The sequence below is a fragment of the Oncorhynchus kisutch genome, linkage group LG10 (assembly GCF_002021735.2).
Source record: "Oncorhynchus kisutch isolate 150728-3 linkage group LG10, Okis_V2, whole genome shotgun sequence".
In the NCBI taxonomy this organism is placed as follows: Eukaryota; Metazoa; Chordata; class Actinopteri; order Salmoniformes; family Salmonidae; genus Oncorhynchus; species Oncorhynchus kisutch.
Window position 1 is genome coordinate 832856 of NC_034183.2, and position 13536 is coordinate 846391.

The window sequence follows — 13536 nt, forward strand, 5'->3', positions numbered from 1 at the left end:
GCCAATATTCAACATAGTTTCGTGCAGAAAACATGGTAATTAACTACAATGACCATAATTCATTGCGCGCCTCCTTGTCCGGTCTGTTTGTTTCTTTTAGTGTGGGGCAGACACAGAAAAATGCATGATGGAGAGGGACAGAGGGCAGTTTTTTCACAAGTTATCTTACCTGAAAATACATAATCCAAGTCATTAATAGTTGCAATTCAGCAGTCATAAAAGTTATGTCTTATTTACTTTGAAGAACTACTAAAATAGTGATTTTGTCAGGCAGCAGCTCTATAGAGATGATGACTTGGAAGGAAATATATAGGAATCAAATAAAACTAATGTAAGAGTATATACAGTGGGGGGAAAAGTATTTAGTCAGCCACCAATTGTGCAAGTTCTCCCACTTAAAAAGATGAAAGAGGCCTGTAATTTTCATCATAGGTACACTTCAACTAAAAAAATCCAGAAAATCACATTGCAGGACTTTTAATGAATTTATTTGCAAATTATGGTGGAAAATAAGTATTTGGTCAATAACAAAAGTTCATCTCAATACTTTGTTATATACCCTTTGTTGGCAATGACAGAGGTCAAACGTTTTCTGTAAGTCTTCACAAGGTTTTCACACACTGTTGCTGGTATTTTGGCCCATTCCTCCATGCAGATCCCCTCTACAGCAGTGATGTTTTGGGGCTGTTGCTGGGCAACACGGACTTTCAACTCCCTCCAAAGATTTTCTATGGGGTTGAGATCTGGAGACTGGGCCACTCCAGGACCTTGGAATGCTTCTTACGAAGCCACTCCTTCGTTGCCCAGGAGGTGTGTTTGGGATCATTGTCATGCTGAAAGACCCAGCCACGTTTCATCTTCAATGCCCTTGCTGATGGAAGGAGGTCTTCACTCAAAATCTCACGATACATGGCCCCATTCATTCTTTCCTTTACACGGATCAGTCGTCCTGGTCCCTTTGCAGGAAAACAGCCCCAAAGCATGATGTTTCCACCCCCATGCTTCACAGTAGGTGTGGTTGCAACTCAGCATTCTTTGTCCTCCAAACACGACGAGTTGAGTTTTTACCAAAAAGTTATATTTTGGTTTCATCTGACCATATGACATTCTCCCAATCTTCTTCTGGATCATCCAAATGCTCTCTAGCAAATTTCAGATGGACCTGGACATGTACAGGCTTAAGCAGGGGGACACATCTGGCACTGCAGGATTTGAGTCCCTGGCGGCGTAGTGTGTTACTGATGGTAGGCTTTGTTACTTTGGTCCCAGCTCTCTGCAGGTCATTCACTAGGTCCCCCCATGTTGTTCTGGGATTTTTGCTCACCGTTCTTGTGATAATTTTGACCACACGGGGTGAGATCTTGCGTGGAGCCCCAGATTGAGGGAGATTATCAGTGGTCTTGTATGTCTTCCATTTCCTAATAATTGCTCCCACAGTTGATTTCTTCAAACCAAGCTGCTTACCTATTGCAGATTCAGTCTTCCCAGCCTGGTGCAGGTCTACAGGTCTGTTTTTGGTGTCCTTTGAAAGCTCTTTAGTCTTGGCCATAGTGGAGTTTGGAGTGTGACTGTTTGAGGTTGTGGACAGGTGTCTTTTATACTGATAACAAGTTCAAACAGGTGCCATTTATACAGGTAACAAGTAGAGGACAGAGGAGCCTCTTAAAGAAGAAGTTACAGGTCTGTGAGAGCCAGAAATCTTGCTTGTTTGTAGGTGACCAAATACTTATTTTCCACCATCATTTGAAAATAAATTCATTAAAAAACCTACAATGTGATTTTTTTTCTCATTTTGTCTGTCATAGTTGAAGTGTACCTATGATGAAAATTACAGGCCTCTCTCATCTTTTTAAGTGGGAGAACTTGCACAATTGGTGGCTGACTAAATACTTTTTTGCATCACTGTATATAACAGTATATATAATATATAACTAATGTAATAAACACAACAACTGAAATATGTTATTATAATAAAGTGAATAAATGATGGTTAATAAATGATCGGCAGACAGTCACTAAAATCAGGGGACTTTGATTCATTGTTTTATTCTGTTTTGTTACAGCGTTCAACCCACATAATGCTCATTTCATTATTTAAAAAAATATACACCGAAAACAAGATTTTTATTTTAATAATCCAACCGAAACGACCTCAAAAGCACTGATTGTGTGTGTTACTTAACATCAATCAATCATATTTATTTATGAAGCCCTTCTTACATCAGCTGATGTCACAAAGTGCTGTACAGAAACTCAGCCTAAAACCCCAAACAGCAAGCAATTCAGGTGTAGAAGCACCGTGGTTAGGAAAAACTCCCTAGAAAGGCCAGAACCTAGGAAGAAACCTAGAGAGGAACCAGGCTGTGAGGGGTGGCAAGTCCTTTTCTGGCTGTGCCGGGTGGAGATTATAACAGAACATGGCCAAGATGTTAAAATGTTCATAGATGACCAGCAGGGTCAAATAATAATAATCACAGTAGTTGTAGAGGGTACAGCACCTCAGGAGTAAATGTCAATTGGCTTTTTATACCCGAGCGTTCAGAGTTAGAGACAGCAGGTGAGGTAGAGAGAGAGTCAAAAACAGCACGTCCGGTGAACAGGTCAGTGTTCCAGGCAGAACAGTTGAAACTGGAGCAGCAGTTGGACTGGGGACAGCCAGGAGTCATCAGGCCAGGTAGTCCTGAGGCATGGTCCCAGGGCTCAGGTCAGTTGAAACTGGAGCAGCAGCACGGCCAGGTGGACTGGGGACAGCCAGGAGTCATCGGGCCAGGTAGTCCTGAGGCATGGTCCCAGGGCTCAGGTCAGTTTAAACTGGAGCAGCAGCACGGCCAGGTGGACTGGGGACAGCCAGGAGTCATCGGGCCAGGTAGTCCTGAGGCATGGTCCCAGGGCTCAGGTCAGTTGAAACTGGAGCAGCAGTTGGACTGGGGACAGCCAGGAGTCATCAGGCCAGGTAGTCCTGAGGCATGGTCCCAGGGCTCAGGTCCTCCTGGAGGGGAGAGAGAGAGAGAATTAAAGCAGCATACTTAACAAGGATCCAACCCTTTTTTTCCATTTTTGCCCAAAATTATATACCCAAATCTAACTGCCTGTAGCTCAGGACTAGCATCCCTCCAGTATTCATCTTTCTTTGTTAATTGATTAGTCACTGGACTTCCTTGAGAGACAGAGACACAATATCCAGCTGGGAAGGAACCTACAGTACATGCATACCCCAGAGGTTGTCAGTGTCGAGGCAGGATGGGACTTGTTCACTTGCCAACCATATGTTTTCATAGAGTTTACAACACTTCTTTATGTGTGTGTACGCGCGTCCCCTCGCTAAGCTAACAAACCTTTACTGTTGTTCTTTGCCTTTCAGAAAACGGTTGACAATCCATGGTGCTCTGAACCATCCCTGGATACAGGTAATGGTTTGTTATATCATGTTATATTTGTTGAACGCTTTAAAGCTTGACTATAACATTCTGTTCTGCAGAGATTGAAATGTTGCCACCCTGACTGACTTATTCCCCCTCATATCGTTTTTCGGTGCCTATACACAGCCAGAGATGCAGGAGTCATTTGATTTAGCTATTAAGAACTTCAACGACTGTTATACAGTTAGATATCTTGCTTTCGTAAATTCACTCTGGCTATCTACTCCGATTTCAGAGGACTGCTGAATTTATGAAAGCACAACACCTGCTGAATGTGACCGGTGTCAGTAAATGTAGGCAAATAGAAAAGGCCTAACCAGCTCTGCTACGATGAGTAAAAAGTAAAAACCTTAATAGTTAGTCAAGAACTCTCTGGATAACATGAAAACAGCCTAACCAGCTCTGCTACGGCCGGTAAAATGGTCAGAGTTAGCTGTTCTCTCATTTGTGTCTGAAAGTAGCTAGCCAGCAAGCTAGCCAACTTTAGCCCGTTAGCTTGGGTGCTTGGTTGGGACAAGCATGCATTGGCAGGCAAGGCCGTCATTGTAAATAATAATTTGTCCTTAACTGACTTGCCTGGTTAAATAAATAAAATAAAATATGATTAATTAATCCTTAGCCTTTGAAGGCGTAGAAGGCCCATTCTTCCCCACTGTGTTTGGGTTAGTACAAATTTTTAGAATGGCTATTTTTTTCACCGCTATGTTGTTCTGAAATATTAACCCAGAAATACTGGACATGTTGAACTCTTATCATGGTGGTGAATTGGACTCATTATTCTGGTCTTGTCCCCCTCTTCGTCTCGGTTTGCTCCGGTCTTGAATCGGACAAAACACTGTTGCTTACCATAGATTTCCTAGGTATAGATCCCTGTCTTTAACTGTGTGTGTTGTCCCCCTGCAGCCGTTGGACTCCAGACATAACAAACTGACCCTAGCCCCCCGACACATAAACTACTGCAGCATAAATACTGGAGGCTGAGACAGGAGGGGTCAGGAGACACTGTGGCCCCATCCGATGACACCCCCGGACAGGGCCAAACAGGAAAGATAGGATTTCCTAGGTATAGATCCCTGTCTTTAACCATGTGTATTGTCCCCCTGCAGCCGTTGGACTCCAGACAGGCCCTGGTAAAGAGACAGTCTGTGGTCAACCTGGAGAACTTCAGGAGACAATATGCCCGACGCAGGTGGAAGGTAAAACAGACCTTACACGGCAAAAGGAGTGTATGGAAAGAAACCTTTTGGGGAATTAATTTATGGACTTGGTTGCTCTCCTAATCACAACTGTGTGTCTGCCTCAGGGCCTACATTCCCTCCCAGCCTGGTTTGATTTGTGTAGATGGAGCCTCTTATCACTCTGAACTCTCCCCCCTACAGCTTTCCTTCAGAATTGTGTCTCTCTGTAACCATTTAACTCGTATGATGAAGAAAGGTCATCCCAAGCTGGCAGCCCAGGACGAGGTACGTACAATAGGAGCTCACAGTCTAGTCCACAGGAGGCTGGGGGCACCTTAATTGGGGAGGACAGGCTCGTGATAATGACTGGATCGGAATGAGTGGAATGGTGTCAAAAATATCAAACATGGTTTGATGCCATTCCATTTGCTCCGTTCCAGCCATTATTATGAGCCGTCCTCCCCTCAGCAGCCTCAACTGCTGTAGTCTACATTTAGATAGTCCAGAGTCCTTCATCAGATGCTCTTATCCAGAGTCCTTCATCAGACGCTCTTATCCAGAGTCATTCATCAGATGCTCTTATCCAGAGTCATTCATCAGATGCTCTTATCCAGAGTCATTCATCAGATGCTCTTATCTAAAGAGTCAAGTTTGATGTTTTTCTACATGAGCTATCACTGGTAGCAGCAGATCTATGGGCTAACTAGATCAGATCTACATTAATTATCACTGGTAGCAGCAGGTCTATGGGTTAACTAGATCAGTTCTACAGCAGGTCTATGGGTTAACTAGATCAGATCTACAGCAGGTCTATGGGCTAACTAGATCAGATCTACAGCAGGTCTATGAGTTTAGATCAGATCTACAGCAGGTCTATGGGTTAACTAGATCAGATCTACGGCAGGTCTATGGGTTAACTAGGTCAGATCTACAGCAGGTCTATGGGTTAACTAGATCAGATCTACAGCAGGTCTATGGGTTAACTAGATCAGATCTACAGCAGGTCTATGGGTTAACTAGATCAGATCTACGGCAGGTCTATGGGTTAACTAGATCAGATCTACAGCAGGTCTATGGGCTAACTAGATCAGATCTACAGCAGGTCTATGGGTTAACTAGATCAGATCTACAGCAGGTCTATGGGTTAACTAGATCAGATCTACAGCAGGTCTATGGGCTAACTAGATCAGATCTACAGCAGGTCTATGGGTTAACTAGATCAGATCTACAGCAGGTCTATGGGTTAACTAGATCAGATCTACAGCAGGTCTATGGGCTAACTAGATCAGATCTACAGCAGGTCTATGGGTTAACTAGATCAGATCTACAGCAGGTCTATTCGACTGGCAGCATGATTCTATTACAGTGTTTAGTACAGTATGTGTTGTTAGCAGTATACAATAGGCAACAGTATAGTCCCTGTGAAAGGTGTTATAAATATGCCGCCTGGGTACTGTCACGGTGCAGAATGCTGCTTCTGTTTTCCACAGACATGTTATTCTGTTAGTTTACAAACTAAAATAAGTAATACATAATTAACTCTGTTGATGGTTGCACACTGTACATTCAGTTATTTTGGGAACAGAAGTGTGACTGTGTGTGTGACAGACAGGGATGACATTCTCTGAATGCAAAATAAACCGTATGCTGCAAATTGAGGCATGTTGTTGAGTGGTAAGGGTGGTGCACAACAGTTGTTTCTGGCTCAGGGTAAGGTTACAGCTCAGGGTAAGGTTACAGCTCAGGTTAAGGTATGCAGCTCAGGGTAAGGTTAGCAGCTCAGGTTAAGGGGTTGCAGCTCAGGTTTGCAGCTCAGGTTAAGGTTTGCAGCTCAGGTTAAGGGTTTGCAGCTCAGGTTAAGGTTTGCAGCTCAGGTTTGCAGCTCAGGTTAAGGTTTGCAGCTCAGGTTTGCAGCTCGGGTTAAGGTTTGCAGCTCAGGTTAAGGTTTGCAGCTCAGGTTTGCAGCTCAGGTTAAGGTTTGCAGCTCAGGTTTGCAGCTCAGGTTAAGAGTTGCAGCTCAGGTTAAGGTTTGCAACTCGGGTTAAGGTTTGCAGCTCGGGTTAAGGTTTGCAGCTCAGGTTAAGGTTTGCAGCTTGGGTTTGCAGCTCAGGTTAAGGTTTGCAGCTTGGGTTTGCAGCTCAGGTTAAGGTTTGCAGCTCAGGTTTGCAGCTCGGGTTAAGGTTTTCAGCTCAGGTTTTCAGCTCGGGTTAAGGTTACAGCTTGGGTTAAGGTTAGCAGCTCAGGTTAAGGTTTGCAGCTCAGGTTTGCAGCTCAGGTTAAGGTTTGCAGCTCAGGTTTGCAGCTCAGGTTAAGGTTTGCAGCTCAGGTTAAGGTTTGCAGCTCAGGTTTGTAGCTCGGGTTTGCAGCTCAGGTTAAGGTTTGCAGCTCGGGTTAAGGTTACAGCTCAGGTTAAGGTTTGCAGCTCAGGTTAAGGTTTGCAGCTCAGGTTAAGGTTTGCAGCTCAGGTTAAGGTTACAGCTCAGGTTAAGGTTTGCAGCTTGGGTTAAGGTTTGCAGCTCAGGTTAAGGTTTGCAGCTCAGGTTAAGGTTTGCAGCTCAGGGTAAGGTTTGCAGCTCGGGTTAAGGTTTGCAGCTCAGGTTAAGGTTTGCAGCTCATGTTAAGGTTTGCAGCTCAGGTTAAGGTTTGCAGCTCAGGGTAAGGTTTGCAGCTCGGGTTAAGGTTTGCAGCTCAGTTTAAGGTTTGAGCTCGGGTTAATAAGGTCTGTTGTCTTATCATACTTCCAGAGGGACTGTGAGAGCGACCAGGAGACGGAGATGATCATGAAGAAAAGACCCAGAACCAGGAAGAGAAGCAACACTTCCTGAAACCTGCCTATCTTTTCTGATTCGTTGAATGTGTGTCTGTAGCACACATGATTGGTCCAAAAGCAGCCACAGAGACTAATTCAAAAACTGCTGTCCATACAATCTTTTATATGTTGCACAGCATTCTAAAAACACATTTTCTGGGGCGATAGATGAAACACGTTGATAGTGTTTCCTATGGAGGGATTTCAGCGCCAACAGAAATGGTATTTGAATCCCTGCCTTCTGTAAAGCTATCTAGATTGTAGAAATGTACATGTGATAGGGGACAGGTTACACAGTACAGGTTAGGGTTACAGGTTAGGATAGGGGACAGGATAGGGTACAGGTTAGGGTACAGGTTAGGATAGGGTACAGGTTAGGGTTACAGGTTAGGATAGGGTACAGGTTAGGGTTACAGGTTAGGATAGGGGACAGGATAGGGTACAGGTTAGGGTACAGGTTAGGATAGGGTACAGGTTAGGGTTACAGGTTAGGATAGGGGACAGGATAGGGTACAGGTTAGGGTACAGGTTAGGATAGGGTACAGGTTAGGGTTACAGGTTAGGATAGGGGACAGGATAGGGTACAGGTTAGGGTACAGGTTAGGATAGGGTACAGGTTAGGGTTACAGGTTAGGATAGGGGACAGGATAGGGTACAGGTTAGGATAGGGTACAGGTTAGGGTTACAGGTTAGGATAGGGGACAGGATAGGGTACAGGTTAGGGTACAGGTTAGGATAGGGTACAGGTTAGGGTTACAGGTTAGGATAGGGGACAGGATAGGGTACAGGTTATGGTTACAGGGGACAGGTTACACGGTACAGGTTAGGGTTAGGGTTAGGATAGGGGACAGGTTAGGGTTATAGTGGACAGGTTAGGGTTACAGGTTAGGATAGGGGACGGGTTAGGGTTATAGTGGACAGTTTAGGGTTACAGGTTAGGATAGGGGACAGGTTAGGGTTATAGTGGACAGGTTAGGGTTACAGGTTAGGATAGGGGACAGGTTAGGGTTATAGGGGACAGGTTAGGGTTACAGTGGAAAGGTTAGGATAGGATACAGGTTAGGGTTACAGTGGACATGTTAGGGTTACAGTGGACAGGTTAGGGTTAGGGTTATAGTGGACAGGTTAGGGTTACAGTGGACAGGTTAGGGTTACCGTGGACAGGTTAGTGTTAGGGTTACAGTGGACAGGTTAGGGTTACAGTGGACAGGTTAGGGTTACAGTGGACAGGTTAGGGTTACAATGGACAGGTTAGGGTTACAGTGGACAGGTTAGGGGTTATAGTGGACAGGTTAGGGTTACAGTGGACAGGTTAGGGTTACCGTGAACAGGTTAGGGTTACAGTGGACAGGTTAGGGTTACAATGGACAGGTTAGGGTTACAGTGGACATGTTAGGGTTACAGTGGACAGGTTAGGGTTAGGGTTACAGTGGACAGGTTAGGGTTACAGTGGACAGGTTAGGGTTAGGGTTATAGTGGACAGGTTAGGGTTACAGTGGACAGGTTAGGGTTAGGGTTATAGTGGACAGGTTAGGGTTACAGTGGACAGGTTAGGGTTAGGGTTACAGTGGACAGGTTAGGGTTACAGTGGACAGGTTAGGGTTAGGGTTATAGTGGACAGGTTAGGGTTACAGTGGACATGTTAGGGTTACAGTGGACAGGTTAGGGTTAGGGTTATAGTGGACAGGTTAGGGTTACAGTGGACAGGTTAGGGTTACAATGGACAGGTTAGGGTTACAGTGGACATGTTAGGGTTACAGTGGACAGGTTAGGGTTAGGGTTATAGTGGACATGTTAGGGTTACAGTGGACAGGTTAGGGTTAGGGTTATAGTGGACAGGTTAGGGTTATAGGGGACAGGTTAGGGTTACAGTGGACAGGTCAGGGTTACAGTGGACAGGTTAGGGTTACAGTTGACAGGTTAGGGTTACAGTGGACAGGTTAGGGTTACAGTGGACAGGTTAGGGTTACAGTGGACAAGTTAGGGTTACAGTGGACAGGTTAGGGTTACAGTTGACAGGTTAGGGTTACAGTGGACATGTTGGGGTTACAGTGGACAGGTTAGTGTTAGGGTTATAGTGAACAGGTTAGGGTTACAGTGGACAGGTTAGGGTTACAGTGGACAGGTTAGGGTTACAGTGGACAGGTTAGGGTTACAGTGGACAGGTTAGGGTTACAGTGGACAGGTTAGGGTTACAGTGGACAGGTTAGGGTTAGGGTTATAGTGGACAGGTTAGGGTTACAGTGGACAGGTTAGGGTTACAGTTGACAGGTTAGGGTTATAGTGAACAGGTTAGGGTTACAGTGGACAGGTTAGGGTTAGGGTATATGTTGGGGTGCAGGTTAGGCTACAGGTTAGGGTACAGGTTAGATGTAGGGTACAGGTTAGGGTTACAGTGGAAATGAAGAGGACAGCTCACAGATAATTTAATGTTGTTATCCAATTGTCTTAAATAACCAACTTCCTCATTCTGCTATTGTCCTCATAAGTGACTAACTTGCTCATTCTGCTGTTATCCTCATAAATGAACAACTTCCTCATTCTGCTGTTGTCCTCGTAAATGAACAACCTCCTCATTCTGCTCTTGTCCTCATTCTGCTGTTGTCCTCCTAAGTGACTAACTTCCTCATTCTGCTGTTGTCCTCATTCTGCTTTTGTCCTCATAAGTGACTAAATTCCTCATTCTGCTGTTGTCCTCATAAGAGACTAACTTCCTCATTCTGCTGTTGTCCTCATAAGAGACTAACTTCATCATTCTGCTGTTGACCTCATAAGAGACTAACTTCCTCATTCTGCTGTTGACCTCATAAGTGACTAACTTTCTCATTCTGCTGTTGTCCTCATTCTGCTGTTGTCCTCATAAGAGACTAACTTCCTCATTCTGCTGTTGACCTCATAAGAGGCTAACTTCCTCATTCTGCTGTTGTCCTCATTCTGCTGTTGTCCTCATAGGTGACTAACTTCCTCATTCTGCTGTTGTCCTCATTCTGCTGTTGTCCTCATAAGTGACTAACTTCCTCATTCTGCTGCTGTCCTCATTCTGCTGTTGTCCTCATAGGTGACTAACTTCCTCATTCTGCTGTTGTCCTCATTCTGCTGTTGTCCTCATAAGTGACTAACTTCCTCATTCTGCTGCTGTCCTCATTCTGCTGTTGTCCTCATTAATGAACAACTTCCTCATTCTGCTGTTGTCCTCATTCTGCTGTTGTCCTCATAAGAGACTAACTTCCTCATTCTGCTGTTGACCTCATAAGAGACTAACTTCCTCATTCTGCTGTTGTCCTCATTCTGCTGTTGTCCTCATTCTGCTGTTGTCCTCATAAGTGACTAACTTCCCCATTCTGCTGTTGTCCTCATATGTGAACAAGTTCCTCATTCTGCTGATGTCCTCATTCTGCTGTTGTCCTCATAAGTGTCTAACTTCCTCATTCTGCTCTTGTCCTCATTCTGCTGTTGTCCTCGTAAATGAACAACTTCCTCATTCTGCTCTTGTCCTCATAAATGAACAACCTCCTCATTCTGCTGTTGTCCTCATAATTGACTAACTTCCTCATTCTGCTGTTGTCCTCATAAATGAACAACCTCCTCATTCTGCTGTTGTCCTCATAAATGAACAACCTCCTCATTCTGCTGTTGTCCTCATTAATGAACAACTTCCTCATTCTGCTGTTGTCCTCATTCTGCTGTTGTCCTCATAAGAGACTAACTTCCTCATTCTGCTGTTGTCCTCATTCTGCTGTTGTCCTCATTCTGCTCTTGTCCTCGTAAGTGACTAACTTCCCCATTCTGCTGTTGTCCTCATATGTGAACAACTTCCTCATTCTGCTGTTGTCCTCATTCTGCTGTTGTCCTCATAAGTGTCTAACTTCCTCATTCTGCTCTTGTCCTCATTCTGCTGTTGTCCTCATAAATGAACAACTTCCTCATTCTGCTGTTGTCCTCATTCTGCTCTTGTCCTCATTCTGCTGTAGTCCTCATAAGAGACTAACTTCCTCATTCTGCTGTTGTCCTCATTCTGCTGTTGTCCTCATAAATGAACAACCTCCTCATTCTGCTGTTGTCCTCATAATTGACTAACTTCCTCATTCTGCTGCTGTTCTCATAAGTGACTAACTTCCTCATTCTGCTGTTGTCCTCATAAGTGACTAACTTCCTCATTCTGCTGTTGTCCTCATTCTGCTGTTGTCCTCATAGGTGACTAACTTCCTCATTCTGCTGTTGTCCTCATTCTGCTGTTGTCCTCATAAGTGACTAACTTCCTCATTCTGCTGCTGTCCTCATTCTGCTGTTGTCCTCATTAATGAACAACTTCCTCATTCTGCTGTTGTCCTCATTCTGCTGTTGTCCTCATAAGAGACTAACTTCCTCATTCTGCTGTTGACCTCATAAGAGACTAACTTCCTCATTCTGCTGTTGTCCTCATTCTGCTGTTGTCCTCATTCTGCTGTTGTCCTCATAAGTGACTAACTTCCCCATTCTGCTGTTGTCCTCATATGTGAACAAGTTCCTCATTCTGCTGATGTCCTCATTCTGCTGTTGTCCTCATAAGTGTCTAACTTCCTCATTCTGCTCCTGTCCTCATTCTGCTGTTGTCCTCGTAAATGAACAACTTCCTCATTCTGCTCTTGTCCTCATAAATGAACAACCTCCTCATTCTGCTGTTGTCCTCATAATTGACTAACTTCCTCATTCTGCTGTTGTCCTCATAAATGAACAACCTCCTCATTCTGCTGTTGTCCTCATAAATGAACAACCTCCTCATTCTGCTGTTGTCCTCATTCTGCTGTTGTCCTCATAGGTGACTAACTTCCTCATTCTGCTGTTGTCCTCATAAATGAACAACCTCCTCATTCTGCTGTTGTCCTCATTCTGCTGTTGTCCTCATAATTGACTAACTTCCTCATTCTGCTGTTGTCCTCATTCTGCTGTTGTTCTCATAAGTGACTAACTTCCTCATTCTGCTGTTGTCCTCATTCTGCTGTTGTCCTCATAGGTGACTAACTTCCTCATTCTGCTGTTGTCCTCATTCTGCTGTTGTTCTCATAAGTGACTAACTTCCTCATTCTGCTGCTGTCCTCATTCTGCTGTTGTCCTCATTAATGAACAACTTCCTCATTCTGCTGTTGTCCCCATTCTGCTGTTGTCCTCATATGTGAACAAGTTCCTCATTCTGCTGTTGTCCTCATTCTGCTGTTGTCCTCATAAGTGTCTAACTTCCTCATTCTGCTCTTGTCCTCATTCTGCTGTTGTCCTCATCAATGAACAATTTCCTCATTCTGCTGTTGTCCTCATAAGAGACTAACTTCCTCATTCTGCTGTTGTCCTCATAAGTGACTAACTTCCTCATTCTGCTGTTGTCCTCATAAATGAACAACCTCCTCATTCTGCTGTTGTCCTCATAAGAGACTAACTTCCTCATTCTGCTGTTGACCTCGTAAGAGACTAACTTCCTCATTCTGCTTTTGTCCTCATTCTGCTGTTGTCCTCATAAGTGACTAACTTCCCCATTCCCCATTCTCATATGTGAACAACCTCCTCATTCCCATGTACTGTACATCTAATAAACAGAGTTAGTAAAGATTTGTATTATCTCTCTTGAAAACTGGCCTTACTTTGTATGACTGAAATGTTCAAGTTTTGATATATTTTAATATATTCATGAAATGGGGATTTTGTGTCTTAAGTGGGTCGTGCATGCTGACCACACCGCTCACATTGTGGAATAAATGTGCACATGCATGTTAATCAATAATTACATCCAAACTGCTTGCGAAACGTCAACATCTGCATAGCCAGGCGCTGAAATAGAACCAAGTTCTATTTGTGATGCTGAATGCGCTGCAAGTCCCGCCTCTCCCATCTCCTCATTGGTTGTTAGGAGCATCTACCCACATGGGTGATTGGAAGCAACTGAGGTCCACACTCCAGTCCAGTTGGTGGTGGTAATACACCTTAAAGCTGGTTGCCAACCGCCATATAAAGTCCAAAGAAGAAAACTGAAGGAGGAGAGATTACTAGACACTAACTTCCCCTTTTATCTGTGGATTAACTGTCAGAGCAGAGAACATAAAAAAATGGACCTTGTGTATTTCAAGTAAAATAACAACCCAGTGTTTAATTTTATCCCAGG

General features: G+C 44.2%; 1 protein-coding gene and 1 long non-coding RNA gene across 9 annotated transcripts in view; both read left to right on the forward strand.

The window, feature by feature from the left end:
• Positions 1-7787, forward strand: part of dapk2b (death-associated protein kinase 2b) — a 53905-nt gene extending 46118 nt beyond the window's left edge. For both annotated transcript variants that reach the window (XM_031832868.1, XM_031832869.1), the window contains exons 9-12: positions 3362-3407; positions 4526-4615; positions 4799-4882; positions 7342-7787. In XM_031832868.1, the coding sequence (XP_031688728.1) occupies positions 3362-3407; positions 4526-4615; positions 4799-4882; positions 7342-7422 (301 nt within the window). In that variant the 3' untranslated portion in view covers positions 7423-7787. The remainder of the gene's footprint in view (positions 1-3361; positions 3408-4525; positions 4616-4798; positions 4883-7341) is intronic.
• Positions 7788-8083: 296 nt separating this feature from the next.
• LOC116375773 (uncharacterized) lies at positions 8084-12997 on the forward strand. Of its 7 annotated transcripts, none has more exons than XR_004211132.1 (4): positions 8084-8277; positions 8465-8550; positions 8637-8737; positions 9094-12997. It is a non-coding gene; the product is annotated as an uncharacterized LOC116375773 (long non-coding RNA). The 7 variants fall into 7 exon arrangements; XR_004211131.1 differs by adding an exon at positions 8358-8377 and having other exon boundaries at positions 8252-8263; positions 8465-8737; XR_004211129.1 differs by adding an exon at positions 8358-8377 and having other exon boundaries at positions 8268-8283; positions 8465-8737.
• Positions 12998-13536: the final 539 nt, after the last annotated feature.